Raw genomic sequence first — 17,170 nt, 5'->3', positions numbered from 1 at the left:
GGTCAAGAGTGTGGCGGGCAGTGCAGTGAGAAAGCCAAAAGCTGCGTATGGGACTTTCAACAAAGGGCAGCGAACGGTGAGCGCGGGAGTGCATGGCACTGTGCCCTAAAGGAATTCTAGATCGGAATTGGAATCTTGGAATCCCCAAACTAGCGCCAGAACAGCTCCCGCGGGTCCCAGCCCAGCCGGCCCGCGGAAAACCCGGAAAGTGGATTTTCCTCACGCTCCCTCCCGGAAACGTTTGGAGCGGAGCGGGTGGGCGGAGGCGCGCTCACTGAGCATGTGCAGGAGGCGCTGCGCATGCTCCGCCGGGATCCGGTTCGCTTTCTGTTGTGGGACCCGCGGTGCCTCCTAGCGTAACCGGAACTGTCCGTCGCGGGGCTGGCCTCCTCCGTCTCCGGCGGCCTGGTCTTGGTCTCCGAGCCTCGCCGACCCTCGGTCCCTCTTCACCCCGTCGGCTCGGCTGCCCTGACCCGCGAACCGCCGTCATGAGCGGGGCGCTGCTGGCGTCGGGTCCACCTCGGTGGCCACGACTGTGGCTGTTGCTGCTTCTCTTGGGGGCCACCCCAGGCCCGCGTCGAGGCGCCGCTTTCTACCTGCCCGGCCTGGCGCCCGTCAACTTCTGTGAGGAGGACAAAAAGAGCCCCGAATGCAAGGTGGGTGACCCGCGGCTGCATTGTCGGGAGGGGACGTCTGCCGTCCGGGAGCGCGGGGCCCCCGGGTCGGGGCACAGGAAAGGGGGCGTAGCCGTGGGCTGGGTCCGGTTTCCCCAGAAGCGCCTGGGCTCGGCCTCCTTTGGGTTGGAGATTCTGGAATGGCTGCGATTGTGCTGGGTTCTGGAGGACCCCGCGGGCCTCACACCTTGCTGGCCAGGGGGTCGGAGGAACTGTGTTCCATTTTAATGCAACAGTGAGAGTGGGGCTTTTAGAGTTGGGTGCGTGCGGGGAGCAGTCCTCCCATTAAAGAGGGCGTGGGCACGACAGTCCAGCCTCGCCCTCCCTTCAGTGGACGATCTGAGAGCTACTTCAGCTGAGTTACAGCTTCCATTAGCGTTCAGCGCCCGAGCTTCCTCTTTGGCCATTCGTGGACCTCCACGGCAGCCTTAAAGAGCCTGTTCTTTCCAGAACTTTGACGTCCAAATTCACTTTGTAGCACTTGGTTCTTAACGTGTAGAATCTAACACTCAGAACTGCAGAGAAGTAAGAAAGAAGGAATTACTGTTAGTGGTTGAGGCACGCGGTATTTGCCTTTAAAATGTGGCCACTTGTAACATACAAAAAGGTATGTATACCTACAGTTTAGTTTATAGTTGAGATTGCTTTAGAAGCCTCAAGAGGCACAGGATAGACAAAACAGGTGTTTTCTGGCTTACAAAACTCTGATCTTGTTAGACACACGCAAGTTTTTTCAGTTTAATTGACAGAAGAATCCGATGAAAAGCAGCCTGCTTCTAGGTGTAGGGCATAACAATACTTGGGGGCTTCAGAAAGCTCATGGAAATTTTTCCTTGGAAATTTTAGAACACCCCCCCCCCACATACATACACAATGACAGTATTTTGTTACATTGTTAAAACTTCTCATTTGAATAATTTTAACAATTCAAAAATCTTGCCCTTTTGTATAAAACCCATTGGCATAGAGTGGATTCGCATGCTAGAGTAAAACTGCCCACAGAGTTTCCAAGGCTGCTGCTTTCTCTGGAATGACCTGTCAGCAGCTCAGCACTGTAGCCACTGTGCCACCAGTGCCACTTTTACCACCTATCAATAGGTTTATTGACTAAGGGACTTTTAAAACGAGTGCATACTTCATTACTGTTTACTCCCAGAGACCTTGTATAGCAGTGTTTCTCAAAGTAGGTGATACCACATCCACCCATGGGGTGGGGCGGTCGTCACTGAATGATCCAGGGGGCTGCAAAAGCAGAAACCTACTGTTTATCCTGGATGGGCTCTGCAAAAGCTGGACTATAAACAAAAGTTTGCTAGGGGAATGCTCAGTAATTTTATTTTTTGCTGCAAAGGGGGCAGTTGGCCAAATAATTGGAACCTATTCATAGGGTTTGCAAGACTGTAAATCTTTATAGGACCACACAGCTTCATCTTTCTCTCAAAGAATGGCTGGTATGTTTGAACCGCTCACCCTGCGGTTAGCTGCTCAATACCTAACCCACAGCACCATTGGGCTTCTTGATATTTTTGCTGTAGCTGTGGATTTGGGGTCTGTTTTAGGGCATTAAAGAAGCTATAAAATGTTTCCAGTTTCGGTTTAGATTTGTCAGCTGTCCTGATGTGATAGATCTCCTCAAAGGCTCTGTATAAATGTCTTAAGGATTTTAAGATTTATTTAAGTCAACTGACAGCACTCCAGTGCTGCAGCTCTTATCCCTGCATCCCTGTTTGAGAGTTCTGACCTAAAGAATTTAGTACTCTCAAATGGATGCAAGGAAGAGTGTTTCATGGAAACACTTCGACTTTTTCATTAAATATTTTAGTAGTTAGCCTTTAAAACCTAATGTTTGGTCTGCAAATTTAGTTTTGATAGCACTTGTATATTGCATTTTTTTGTGCTTCAAAGATAAAAATAATAATAGATTCTCTACCCTCTAAGAACCTCAAAGTAAGATATATGTTTATGACAGATGACTGAAATAGGATAAACTATAAGAGATGTATGGCCAAAGAATTCTAAAACATAACTGAGGAAACATCTGTGGATTGGAGTCTTTCGGGAAAGTGTGTTAGTCCAGGTTGACTAGAGAAACAAATCCAGAGACACTCATAAGTGTGTGAGAGAGAACTTTATATCAAAGAGCAATTGTACATTAAGTAAACAGCCCAGCCCTGTCCAGATCAAGTCCATAAGTTCAATATTAGCCCATAGGTCTGATACTAGTCTATAAATTCCTCTTCAGACTCGCACAACACATGGAATGGAAGATCACAGGCCAGTGAGTGGAAAGTCTTGTGGATTCAATGGGGGTGGAAGCATCTCAGTACTGGCGTGGGTCTCCACGTGACTCCGGCAGCTCCAGGGAGCTAGTGTAGCTCCATGTGTCTTGTCAACAGGAATGTCTCCCAGGGAGAGAGAGTAGACAGAGCAGAACTGTTGTAGACTTTCCCACTCAGTCTTTTCAGGAGCAGTCTCATCATTTTCCTGCAGAGTGCCTGTTAGTTTTGCACTGCCAACCTTGCCTGTAGCAGCTCAACACTTAATCCACTGTACCACCAGGGCTCCTTATTGCTTCTACACTTCTCACTTGTAGGGCCCTTAGGTTGGTCTCAGTTTTTCTCTTGTATAAATAACTGCTGTGCTATATTTAGCAGGAACTACTAGCATATACCCAAATATGAAATTACTAGGTCAAAGAATGAAGCATATTACAGTTCTATTTAATATTACCAGGCTTAATTACAGTATATTTTACTAAATGATTACCTGTAGGTAGTACCCACAACATTTTATCAATTTAATAATTTTATGGTGGTACCTAAACCATTTTTTAATGCATCATTTCCTTTGTTAGGAGGTTTCTGTGTCTATTTTTTCTTTTAATGTTAATTTTTTAACTACCTTAATAAAGAACTGAGATATGGTGTACTTTTCCTGCAGAATCCATTTTACTTTCTTAAAATCATGGGATTGCATTGATTGAAGTAAGTGAAATAAAGCCACGATTCGTGGTGAAAATGTCTTCAAAGTAAAATGTGAAGTTCTCACTCTACGCAGTTAAAATTGTTGACCGTTTCAACTTGACTGCATGGTGCTTCGCAGATATTAACTGTGCTGTGTGGGATCTTGATGGCTAATAGTTGCAGATTAGTGTGCAGTTCACTTTGACTGCTTTTGCATTTCAAGTCATTATGGGCTTGTGGGGTATGATGGCTTCCTCTACCATAGCCTTGGTAGACATTGTCTTGAATCCTACTACCCCAATCCTGCCTCACATTACAGATAAGAGCTCAGGACACATGGAATCCAGGTCAGATAAACCCCTCAGGAACAGAAATGGGATTAGCAATACTAGGAGGGTATCGGGAAAGTGGGGAGAGGAGGAGGGAAGAAACACCCAGGGGAAGGGAGACAGTGGTTGGTATAACATATGAAAATAATAATTATAATTTATCAAGGGGTCATGAGGGGGGAGGGAGGGTAAAAAGAGGGGCTCAAGGGCTCAAATAGAATGTAAATGTTTAGAAAATAATGATGACAACATATGTACAAATATGCTTCTTACAATTTATGTATGGATTCTTATGAGCACTATAAGAACCTCCAATAAAATGATCTTTAAAAAATATCCTGAGTGGATCAGTCCTTTTTTGCCACCTTCTCGACTTTAAACAAGTCATCCCAGAGGTGAAAACAGCACCTGACTACTACCAAGAAGAAATGGAAGTGGATGGGGTACATAGTTTGGACCCAGTATTCTTGTGTTAGGAACTCCAGCCAAAAGACAGAAAGCTATCTAGATGATGTGAAACAGGCAGCGGAACCTGGAGATGCGACAGTGCGCTTCCCAGAACACAGAGCTAGGAGGCTGAGTGCCTTTGGGCAGGGAGTCTGTTGCTGGAGTGCTGTTTTTCTGGGTACTTAACACTTAGCCAGAGCAGCCTAAAGAGCCGAAGGCCAGAGGACCATGAGGCCAGCGGGAAGCCTGCCTGTGGATACAGTTGAGAAAATGCTGTCTTGGCCTCAGTACTATATTCTAAGTTTTTTCTGCTCCTGAATTATAATCTGTTAATTTCTTAATAAACCCCCACCATGTGAGCATTGTCTGCAAGTCTTCTATAGCCATTGCTATGAGTTAGTGACTCCAGCAGAGCCGTAGCATGTGCTGTAGGAGGGATGGCTCCATTCGGGATTACATAGGTGGGAGAGAGAAACAAGCCTTGCCTCTGCTTCCTAGGAACCAGCCTTGGGTCTGGTTGTTAATGGTGATTCTTTATGAAATTCAGGTGGTTAGATGCCTATGCCAGGCCACTTTTTTTTAATTGGGTGCTTTTAAAAATCAATGACAATCCATTATTCAATTGTATAATGCATGCTTATATATATGTTGCCATCAACATTTTCTTTCTACTTGAGCCCTTAGTCTGAGCTCCTCTTTCTTCCCCACCCTCGTGAATCCTTGATCAATTATATATTATTAATGTTATTTCATGTCTTACACTGTCCATTGTCTTCCTTCACCCACATTTCTGTTATTCATCCCCCTGGGGGGTGGGCTATATCTCCAACCTTGTGATGAGTCCCCTCTTTCTCCCCCACCCATACCATCCCCCTACCCTCATGATGTCATTACTGTTCCTGCGGATTTTATCTGTCCTGAATTCCATGTGACAAGAGCTCTTATCTGTACCAATCTGTGTACTCCGGTCTAGTCAGATTTTTAATGTAGAACTGGATCATGGCAGGGGTTGAGGGAGAATTCAGGAACTAGAGGAATGATGTGTGTTTCATTGTGCTCTACTATATCCTGGCTGAATTGTCCCTTCCTTGTAACCTTTCTATAGGGGGAGGGGATGTCCAGTTGTCTACAGATAGGCTTTGGGTCTCAACTCTATCTCCCCTCATTCACATCGATATATTTGTTTTGGATCTTTTGATGCCTGGTAGCTGGTTCCATCATCACCTCACCATCACACAGGCTGGTGGGCTTCTTCCATGTGGGCTTATTTGCTTCCCTGCTAGATGGCTGCTTGTTTAACTTCAAGCCTTTAAGATCCCAGATGCTATATTTTTTGATAGCCAGACACCATCCACTTTCTTCACCTCATTTGCTTATGCACCCATTTTGTCTTCAGTGATCATGTGGGGAAGGTGAGTATCAAAGAGTGCCAGGTTATAAGAACAAAGTGAAAAAAAAAGTGTTCTTGTATTTAGGGAGGCCTTGAGTAGAGGCCTAAAGTCTGTCTATCTTAAATACTTTAATATGTAAATATTTGTACATTGGCTTCTATCTCTTTCATTATAAATTAATATATTTACATATGTACATGCCTGTTGCTATACCGTTATAAATAGCTTTTTCTTCCTACTTCTTTCCTCTATTTCCCTTTACTTCCTCCTGTCCCGCGATCATGCTTACCCTCCACTTGGCTCTCAGTAATACCTCTTGGATACATTGTACTTGATCAAACCCCACCAGGCCTCCTCCCCATCATTTTTAGATCTCTTGTTCTCTCATCTATGAGTTTGTTGGCTCTCAGCTCCCCCTCCCCAGGCAACTTTTATAGCTTGCAGAACAGGAATTTGGACGGAAGAGCTAAACGTAGCATAACTCTAAAACATGAACTCAAAATTTAAAAAAAATTTGATGTACAGATCATGTTCTTTGAAAACCAATTAAGCACTTTCCTGTGCAGTAGTAAAATTGACCAAATATACCTCCTAGTGGTTAAAAAGAAGAATATTTAAATGAGTTAATGACAACTCTGGGGGCAAAAAGAACCTTACTCATGGTCATTCTCTTAACCCTCGTTTTGGAAAATTTTTAAGAGGGGTCCATAGAAATACGAAGAGTCCAGAAAGCAATCCTTAATGTCACTCTGAACAGACACAGGAATAAATTTATATCTCCTTGTTTTAATTTGACCCTACATATAGTTTGAAGATTTAAAAATATTTCTAAGTGGTTTATATGTGTACTGGTTGGGCTGCTAAGTACCAGGTGAGCAGTTCAAAGTCACTAGCAGGTCTCTGGGAGAAAGAAGAGGCTTTTTGTTCCTGTGAAGATTTACATCCTCAGAAACCACAGGGGCACCTCTACTCTGTTCATAGGGTCACTGTGAATCAGAATTGCCACAATGGCAGTGAGCTTTTGAGTTGTCAGTATAATTGTTACAAACTTCTGTGTGCATCGTTTTGTTTTCTTATGATTTTCTCTAGAATGATGGTATTGATTCCTAGCTTCTAGCAATGTGGGATAGCATTGGGCTGCTAACTGGAAGGTTGAAGGTTCAAGTCCACCAGCTGCTCCAAAAGAGAAAGCTGAAACCCCCTGTTCCTTTAATGATTTATGCTCTCGGAGTACTATAGAAGGTTACACCTGAGTCCAAATCAACTCAATAGCATTGGGTTTTGCAAATTTGAAATCTGTCATTAGAGAAATTGCTCTGGCCTGTGGTAAACTTACATTCCAACAAATTACTCTCACTTCATATGAAAAAGTACATGAAACCTGAGTTAAAACGTTTACTTCTACTTTGATAATTTAATGTAGCTGATGGGAGACCTAGATTTAACAAAGCAAGAAAAGTTGGTTAAGAATAAAATACTGCTGTACTGTGTTTGGTTCCCTGGATCGGGAAGGTATTGAATGTCTGAGACACAATAATACACCAATCAATCAATCAGTCTGTCTCTCTCTCTCTCTCTCTCTCTCTGCTATTTGTGCCCCATTTAGTCTTAAAGCCTGGTGCTTCAAGTCCCAATTTTCCTTTTTCCCTTGAAGTTTTCTATCATGATATTCCCTAAATATGTTTTATAGTGACTTGTAGCTAACTGATTGTGGTCATTTAGGTGATTCAAATAAACAAACTAGAGATCGAAGACTTTGGAATAAATTGATAACATGGTTTTTCTTTCCTTCTCCTAGTCTTTCAAACTTACCTTTTGAATTTATTGCCTTTTCTACTAATAGTAATAGAGATTATAAAAAGAAGTTATAATGTTCATGCTTTATGTATACTGGAATGTTAATTTAGTTAATTCTTATCTGGAATTTAGATGGGGAAACTGAGGTTCAGTAAGATTAGTAATTCTCACTACCATTGAGTCAGTGCTGACTCATAGTGACCCTTTGTGGGCTTCTGAAACTGTTTATGGAAGTAGAAAGCCCATTCTTTCTCCCTTGGGGCTACTGGTGGTTTCCAACTGCCGACCATGTGGGTGGCAGCCCAACATGTAACCACTATCCCAACAGGGCTCCCATAACCTCTCAAGCACCTGCCTGTATGCAAACCTAGCAATGTTTGGTTCTAAGACCAGGATCTTAAACCACATTGCTGTATAGCTGTAGCTCCCACTGTAAGCATTTTTCTCTTGCCTTTGGAGTCTCCCTTGAAATTTACATTGACTCATAATCTTGGACTTCCACAAGTGATATCATATTGAATTAAAAGCTTTTTATCCATGTAGTTGTTCTAAGCAGTCATAAACACACAGCCTATTTTATTTAGTAATGTAGATATTTTACTTTTTCTGTGAAAGGGGGAAAGAGCCCTGGTTATCTAGGAGATCAACTTCTTGGTATTGCTGATCAGATATTTGTGATTTTTAGCATTTCTGTTAGGATATTTTTTTAGGAGTGTGTGTGTGTGTGTGTGTGTGTGTAAGTTTTCCATTCTTCAGAATTGTTCTCTCTGTGGTTCCTCAATATCAAGGACTCAGAATTCCTATAGCTTTCCTTTTGGCTGTGCTCAGTGTCGGAAACCCACCCATTTCTGTCTGACCTGTAAGCCTATCTTTCTTTGTTAAAAAAAATAATATTTTACTGAATTTTTGGAGAAAGTTAACATAGTAAATTAGGTTTCCGTTTAACAATTTCTACACAAGTTGTTTAGTAACATTAACCCAGCTCACTGCCATCAAATTGATATAGCAACCCAGTAGGACAGAGTAGAAAGACTAAATCTTTTTTTCCCAAATCATTTTATTAGGACCTCATGCAGTCATCATACCAATCCATAGTTCAATCACGTCAAGCAGTACTGTACAATTGCTACCAAAATCAGTTTCAAAACATTTTATTTCTTTGTGAACTCCTTGATTACAACACCCCTTTCCCCGTGCCCTTCCCCACTCTACCCCCAGGAATTCTTACTCTAGTTGTTTTCTCTCTACGTTCATCAATCGTGGGGTTCATATACCAAAAAACATAGCAAAGATTCAAGAAAGCTAGCCACAGGGACAAACTATTACAAGAGATAAAACTCAATTTGAAAACAACAGCAACAACACATTAATAACCAGATGGAGCCCAAAGAGGACCCGAGGATCAAAGGGGAGATCACGGGGCAGGGTTTGTCATTCAATCTTAGAGTCATCCCTCCAGTACTCTCTGTCTGGTAACCAGTGTATTCCCATCTCGCAATCATGGTTTGAAGAAAATCACCAGAGGCTTATTCCTTGTGTAGATCCTGCGAGTGTATTTTGGGCTTCCGCTGTCATCCATAGCCTTCTGGAAAGCAGAATCCCACAATTTGAGCTCTGATACTATCCCCTCCTTTGTATTCGGGTTATATATTTTACAGTCCTTGGGTCACGGCTGTTGGTGTGCTTCTTCCTTGTGGACTTGGCATCTCACTTAGAGATGGCTGCTTGTTTGGAAACAAGCCCTTAAGACCCCAGGCGCTATTCTGTTAGCCGGGAACCATCTCATTTTTTCACCACACTTGCTGTAGCACCCTATCTTCTGTGTTCCCTTCATGAGGGAATCCAGCAGAAGCCTGATCTCTTTTATGATGAGTTTTGTTTTACATTTTTCTCCCAGCCTAAATGTGATCCTTTGCAGAGTAGTTTGGTAGTGAGAGCTGGGCACCATATAATTTTTCTGGACTCAGGGTTGTGGAGATTGATCATATAATTCATCTTTTCAGTGTTTTATTAAGCCACATAAACTAGCAGTTTAATTTCCTTTCTTCTCCCAGTTTTTAAAAAAATTAATTTTATTGGGGGCTCGTACAATGCTTATCACAATCTATACATCCATCCATGGTGTCAAGCACATTTGTACATTTGTTGCCCTCATCATTCTCAAAATTTGCTTTCTACTTGAGCCCTTGGTATCAGCTCCTCATTTTTCCCCTCCCTCCCCGCCCCCTCCCTCATGAACCCTTTGCTGCCCTGTTACTAGGATCACATTATTCTATAGTCCCTCTGAAATTGTCTTGTTTTACTTTAAGCCATGAAAAGCATTGCAAATGCAGCATATTTACAAATATGAAAAACTTTGAAAAGTTTGTGGGAAATTTCCCCTTTCAATTTCCTATTTTCCGTGAGTTTTTGAAGTGATCTCTTATTATAAAAGACTGAATGCTGAAGGATGAAGATGACAACAGTGTGCTTGGCACAATGGATGGACGGACGGACGGATTGTGATAAGAGCTGTATGAGCCCCCCATAAAATGGTTTTAAAAAGCACTAAGTTAAGGGCTTTTATTTAGTGTCTTCAAGAGTCAGAGTAGGCAAGAGAGTGGAAGAAATGTTTGGAAAGCAGAATTTAGCAGTGCTGATTGCAGCAGTTGGGTTTGCCTTTTTGTTTTAATGGTCCAGTTTCTGACTTATTTCTTTGTCTCAAAATGGAGCACATAATCTCTAGCTGGTAAAGTTATTATGGGACGTGTGTTTGTAGTCGTTTACCTTCTCCCGCCCTAAGCTAATAGCAAAGAAAAGAATAATGAGTAGGTATAAATGGCAGTTAAGAAAGCTGGGACAGGCTGAGTTTTCTAGAGAAGCAAAACCAAGCACACTCACGTGTATGAGAAATCACTTTACATCAAGGAAACCGCCCAGCTCAATTCAAGTCCATGGGTCAGATGCCAGCTGGATCGGAAGAGAAAAGTTCTCGGTGTCGCTTATGGAAAGACACGCCTCCAAGGAATGTCATTAGAGTGTCTCCTGATGGACGGTTGGAGCTCACCCACACCTTTACACAGGTGCATCAGAAGGTGACAAAATCTAGTGTTCTCTTGGTGTCTTTTAAAAATGTTAGTCTTGCATATCACTGCTGTTCCGATGGGACAGGGAGAGAGGACAAGATCTCTTCCTACAGAAACCCTCAGTGCTGATTGAGAAGGTTATAAGCTCCATTGATTCCTCGGACTTGTAGTTATTATGTGCCAACTGTGGATCAGCTTCCACACTCTTTCTCTTCCTTGTTACCTCAGTCCACCGTCAGTCAAGATTACTTGTCCAAGAGCACATACTTATTAAGAATAGATCTAGGGTTTAGAATGAACTCAGCAATGTGTATGAGACAGAACAACGGGATTGTGGTGAGCATTGCACACTCCCCTCCCCCACAGATTCAGAAGAAAAAGTGGAACTCCAGTAGTGAGCTAGACCCAGCAGGTAGGCCAAGATACGGAGTCTGCAGTTGAAGTGGAGAACTACAATCGTCTACAATTTAAAATGATAATAATAGATGAGACAACCCTAGGAAAGGTGAAAAGCTGATCTCCAGAATTAGTATAGTAGTTAAATGTCTTGGTCACAGCAATAACAAAAGGACAAGGTATACAAAGAAATGGTAACAGATGAACCATTTAAATACCAAAATTTTCACACACAAAAAAACAAAACAAAACATCTGTGAGGAAGTTCTGACTCATATTAACCTACAAGGGAGATTTTTTTTTTAAGTGTGGAAAACTAGAATAATCATTTCATTCCATTTTTTTCTATGAATTTTTTGACAGCTCCTGGTATGACAAAGGTTTCCTAGGTGAAGTATTTGTAATAGCATATTGCTAGGCGGGTTTGAACCACTGACCTTTCATTTAGCAGCCGTGAGCTTAAGCACTGCAGCTATTGTAAGTGTATTGATAATAGTTTTAAAGGGTACTAAGTTAACCAACAAGGAGTGTGGTTTCTGTAAGAAGCTCTCATGGCGCCTAGAGTTATCCAAATGCATGGTAGACATAGATGGAGCCAGGAAACCAGCATTTGAGACCACTCTTTCCCTTATTATTTTTTTGTTGAGAAGTTTAAATTGGAAATTGAAGTGTGAGCTGGTTGGAGGGCAGAGGAGGTAGGGGGATAAGTCTGTAGAGAATAGTGAAAGTGGAGATTTTCTGGGTTGGTGCTTGAGGCTAATTTGGTTTTTAACTTTTAGCTAAGAACACACATGAAATTTTTGGCTTTGTTAGTATTAAACTCCTATAGATACAAGAATTCCCCTCGCCATTCCCTTTTTGAAAGTTTGCACCAATTGGCTTTCATGGAAGGCCTACGTTAGTCCTTAACAGTATGAGGGTCATATCTAACCTCTTGGCTTCCCTATTACTATGAAGCAGTGGTCAAACATGACTCCACCCTCCATCTTTCTTTATCTAGTCTAGCACCCCGCATTTCTCCCTCAGCACTCTACTTCTATGCTGGGTTTGATAATTCATTGCCGTGACCACCCAGAACTCAGACAGTGCTCATAATCACGGGTTTGTGTTTGTTTTTTTTTAAGGGGAGTTAATACGTTATCACAAGCCAGGATTAGAAAATACCAAGGATACAGTCATTGGTCACATTGATCCCTCTCTTCATCCTGTCAAGCAGTCACCTTTCTCACTTGTCCTCAGCCTGTCAACTTCTTGGTCCCTTAGCCTCTGCCCCCAAGGGCCAGGAAAACCATTTACTGCTGTGTCTCAGTCTCAGTGACCTGCTCTCTTCTCTCTTGCCTCCTTGCCTCCGTCTCTGGTGTCTCTGGTCTCAGCCTCCGTCACTTCAGACAGAGATCTGAAATGTGTTGCCCCTGAGGCCCCTTCTCTTAGTGGTCCTGGGATTGCTCTCTGTGCTCCCGCTTCAAAGGTGGTTCATCTTTATCGCCAGGGCTGTGATAACTGAAACTACCCAATCCGTGTAGTAGTGTTACACATGCCCTGTAGTGTAGTCCCACCCATTCATTTGATGGGAGTGACAGTGGCGTGGATAGAAGAACTGTGTTAAGAAATTTCACTTCACCGCAAATTCTGTTTTCACAACAGACAGTACAGGATTTTACTTTTAACTGGAAAAAAGGCAAAAAGTGCAACCGAGGGTTCCGCATTTGTTTTGCAGCAGCCTTTACAGAGGCAGCGTGCCCCCCTGAGCTCCAGAGTGTGGCCGCCAAGCACCTTCCAGGGAAACTACTTCTGACATGAGCTGCCATGACTTTGAACTGTGTCTGCGAACACAGTCTGCTAGCGTAATTTGGGCTTTTATGTGTTTTTAGTATGAGTTGAGTCTAAGTGCTAAAAACTCCAGATAAGTTCATGCGAACCACTTTCTTACTCTATGCCTTTTGGCTTTGAAGGCATGCTTCACTTTCTGATCGTAGGGGAGACCTGTAATAGATAGCCAATGGCAGTGTATCTCCACAAGTTATTTGAGAAAGCAAAAAGTAATAAATTGTGTCATAGCCAAGTTAAGAAAGTATATTTAAAGAAAAAATAAATGTTTTTGAAATGGTGAACTCTTAAACTACCAGTTAAATAATATAGGAAACAGATAAAAAAAAGTCTTCATGAATTTATGCCATGTTAATAAGGCTAATGAAGGGTACCAATGTTATTTTCTACTTATGTAAGTATTGGAGTCAAAACTTTTAATTCTGCCGGTGATTCTTGGTGTTACAAGCTTTTAGGAAAGATAGGCGCATTGGGCAGGGTCCCAAGAAAACCCACCGACTTGAAAACCCTGTGGGATCTCAACCCCACATATCACTGTGAGCGGGACACCACCAGCAGCAGGAATCGCCTTGTGCAGCCACTGCCTACCATATTTGACAGTGCAGCTTATTTTCATTGACTATTAAGCATCTTGCTTTGGGGGTATATTAGCAAGCATAGAGGAATACTGCCCCTAGGTAGTGAGATCAAAATTCCAAATACGGCTTTGGGAAAGTAAGGCAGTTGTAGAGCTCTAATCTAAGACTTATTTTTTCCAAATAAACCGTTTCTATTTCATTGTTTTTGGATAGCACCCAAAGCACTTTGGGACCAAATTGTTTGCAGGCATTATATCATAAATAGTAATGAGCCCTTGTTGAGAGGGAGGTAACTGGATGAATATTATGCTTGAGAGAAGTTTTGGAGTGTCAGAAAAAAACTTAGACCTGGCCAGTAGCAACCTGTAGGACTGAGTAGAACGGCCCTGTTGGTTTTCTGAGACTAAATATTACAGGAGCAGAAAACTTCATCTTTTCCCCAAGGGTGGCTGACTGCTGATTTTGCAGTTAGCAACTGAACACATAATCCACTATGCCATTAGGACTACCTTCAATAGGAAAGTAGTAGCTTTGTATTTATTCCTATCTACTAAGATGCTAGTACATTTTTCCTCCCCTCTTATATTATTGAACTTATTTTAGTCATTGTGTAGTTTCTTCGTGAGTTTTCAGACTCATCAGAGCAATCCTTTAAAGAGAGGCTTAGGAGGTTGCAGTTGATTAAGCACTCTCTTGGAAACTGTAAGTCTGAGCCCACCCACCGCTCCTTGGGAGAAAAGATCTGCTGGTCTGGGCCTAGGAAGATTACAGCTTAGAAAACCAACGCTGTTGGTTGGAATCAACTGTGTGGCACACAGGGTTAAGCCATGTATGTCATCTATCTCCTTCTGAGTGGACGCATACATGAGATTTCTAATGTAGCTGATCTAGAAGTTTCTTATCAACTTGGCAGCATTTTGTGACTATTGTGAGAATATTTTTTTAAATTGTAAAAATTTTTAATTACTTTTGTACTTCAGAATGAAATTTTGATTTGGGAAAACATTTTCTAAAGCATTTTATTCTAATGAATGCTTTTAGTTAAAATATGTTAAAGTTTTGGAAAGTTTTAGAGCTTGAAAATATTGGTGACATTCACAATTATATATTATTTTTATGTAAATTCTTCTGCCATCCAGTCATTTCCAACTGATAGCAACCTTACAGGACTGGGCAGAGCTTCCCCTAAGGGTTTCCAAGACCGGAACCCTTTACTGGAGTGGAGCACATCATCTTTCTCCCATGCTGGCCGTGTAGTTAGCAGCCCACCATGTAACCCACTACTTGGACTCTTTTTAAATGCACATAAATCCACTCAGCAATGAATATACAATTCTTGGTATAATTTGAATTGTGTGACATGTGGATGAAGTGCCAATAAAACTTTTTTAAAAAATCAACTCAGCAAGTAGTTTTATAAGAGAAAATGTTTTAGCTGGATTGGTATTACAAATTGCGTGTTCTAGCTCCTAAATTGTATGGCTGTGGTTATAAACCCTTTTGGGAATTGATGGTCTTTGTTATGTTACTGAAACAGGATTGGTGTAGTGTGTATTTTGAGAGAGATGAGACAAGTACGGAAACGGAAGGAAAGGGGTGCCAAGTTTCATGTGAAAATTACCCAGGCGCTCTAGGAAGGCAAGGGTCACCTTCCAGATCAGACAGGGAGAGAGCCCGTTCCCTGATGTCAGACTGCTGGCCTCTTAACCGAGAAGCTGAAGTCGCCTCATGTGGCGTTTCTGTTACAGCAGCACTCGATAGCTAAGACCTTTGGGCATCCTCTATTTCACACGTCACAGCCTTTTTAACTCTGAAAGCATGGCTCCGATCTGCTGCTATATTGATTACATTTCTAATTCTGTGCTTTCTCATTTTAGGCCGAAATAGAACTGTTTGTGAACAGACTTGACTCAATGGAATCTGTGCTTCCTTATGAATACACATCGTAAGTTCTTTTATAAAATTTCATATTAACTCATCAGAATTGTATGCATTTAAATCTTTATTTTCTCTGCATTTACAGATAAATTTATATGCATTTAAAACTAATCAAACTCAGTGCAATCAAGTCGATTGAAACTCATTTTGACCTTGGACAAAGTAGAACTGTTCCTTTGGTTCACAGGGCCAGAGAGCTTGTTCCTTCTCCCACGGAGCAGTTTGTCAGCAGCTCAACACTCAGTCCCCGCCACCACCACGGCTCCTTTAGGGGAGCCTAAGAACATTTTTACTTCCAAACAGTCACATAAATAACTAGTTGTTATCAAGTACCATATATACTCGAGTGTAAGTTGAGTTTTTCAGCACATTTTTAATGCAGTTTTTATGGTAAAATTAGGTGCCTCGCTGGAGATTCGAGTCGGCTTATACTCAAGTATATATGGTAAATGCCTTTATTTTCAAAATAGGGTTAAAATGTTCATTTTTATGTTGCTTTGAGAATATAGGAGTACCAACTAAAACTGTAGATTTCTTTTTTTACCAGAATAGATATTTTATTTTCCTTAACATTTTTAATAAAAAGCAAAATTTTAACCAGAATTTTTATGCTCCATTTAATTAATCCCCAGAAATCCCCTTACTTTGATGTCTGTTTATTTCTCTCTGAATCAGCTAACATACTTACACACATTTATGTATTTTTGTTTAAAACCAACCAGAAAACACACTGCCATTGACCTGATTTCAGCTCTGTAACTGACCCTTAACAGGTCTGGAAATATTTATGAGAACAGGCAGCTTCATTTTTATAACTTAGAGGAGCTAGTGGGTCTGAACCATCAACCTTGAAGTTAGAATAGCCCAGTGTTTATCCCACAGTACCACCAAGGTATGTTAAACCAAATAAACTCATATTTTTATATTTGATTTGTACTTTTATTTTTCAGCTTTCAATTTTCTCTAGTAACTAAAAGTTTTAAAAGAAAAATAGATTACTGCAGAAAAAAGCACACACAAAAAAGAATATTTGATAAGAACCGTATACTTAGTAAATATGTTTGAGTATAAAACTCATGTATGAATTGACCATAATTTAACTATTGGAGATGTCCACATTTTTTCTACTTTTTGTTTGTATATTAAAATAAGCCAACACTTCTGTTTGTAACCCTTTGTGGGTATTCTTATGAAAATTCATTGTATCACACAAAATAGATGAAAAGTGTTCATTTGGGTATTCCCAGCCTTGGTTGTTTTGTTTTTCTTTAGCCACTAACAAACAAACAGATTCACTGCTGTTGAGTCAAGTTCAACCCATAGGGACTCCACGGTCCCAGTCTGATTTAATCACTTGAGCATCTCATCTGTTGCCATCACTGTACTGACCTCAAATATAATATCCCCCAGGTCATTCAAGGTGAACACAGGACGGTACTTTATTCCACAATTTTAGCTACAACATTTAACAACATTATAAAAATCTGTGTAATACCAGGAGGCAGCTGCGTAGTACAAATGGTTAAACATTCAACTATAGTGCAAGAGGTTGGTGGTTCAAACCCACCCAGAAGCTTTTAGGATCTGCTTTGGAAAGGTTACCACCTTGAAAAGCCTATGGAGCAGTTCTGCTGTGCACCGAGGGTATCTCCATGGGTTAGAATTGGCTCAATCACAGCTAACACCAGTATTAATAAGAGAAGTAGAACACACGGAGCAATGGAATGAATGTGGACGCTTCTTCCAGCGTCCTGCTCTCAAAATA

The 17,170-nt window shown here is 41.4% G+C and overlaps 1 protein-coding gene across 1 annotated transcript in view; it reads left to right on the top strand.

The window, feature by feature from the left end:
* The first annotated feature begins 310 nt into the window (after nucleotides 1–310).
* Nucleotides 311–17,170, top strand: part of TM9SF2 (transmembrane 9 superfamily member 2) — a 65,000-nt gene continuing 48,140 nt past the window's right edge. The window contains exons 1-2 of the mRNA XM_075563459.1: nucleotides 311–656; nucleotides 15,345–15,412. Of these exons, the coding sequence (XP_075419574.1) occupies nucleotides 489–656; nucleotides 15,345–15,412 (236 nt within the window). The 5' untranslated portion in view covers nucleotides 311–488. The remainder of the gene's footprint in view (nucleotides 657–15,344; nucleotides 15,413–17,170) is intronic.

The sequence above is a fragment of the Tenrec ecaudatus genome, chromosome 11, assembly GCF_050624435.1.
Source record: "Tenrec ecaudatus isolate mTenEca1 chromosome 11, mTenEca1.hap1, whole genome shotgun sequence".
NCBI lineage: Eukaryota > Metazoa > Chordata > Mammalia > Afrosoricida > Tenrecidae > Tenrec > Tenrec ecaudatus.
Note: the sequence above shows the minus strand (reverse complement) of the source record. Positions and strands in the feature narration are given on the sequence as shown.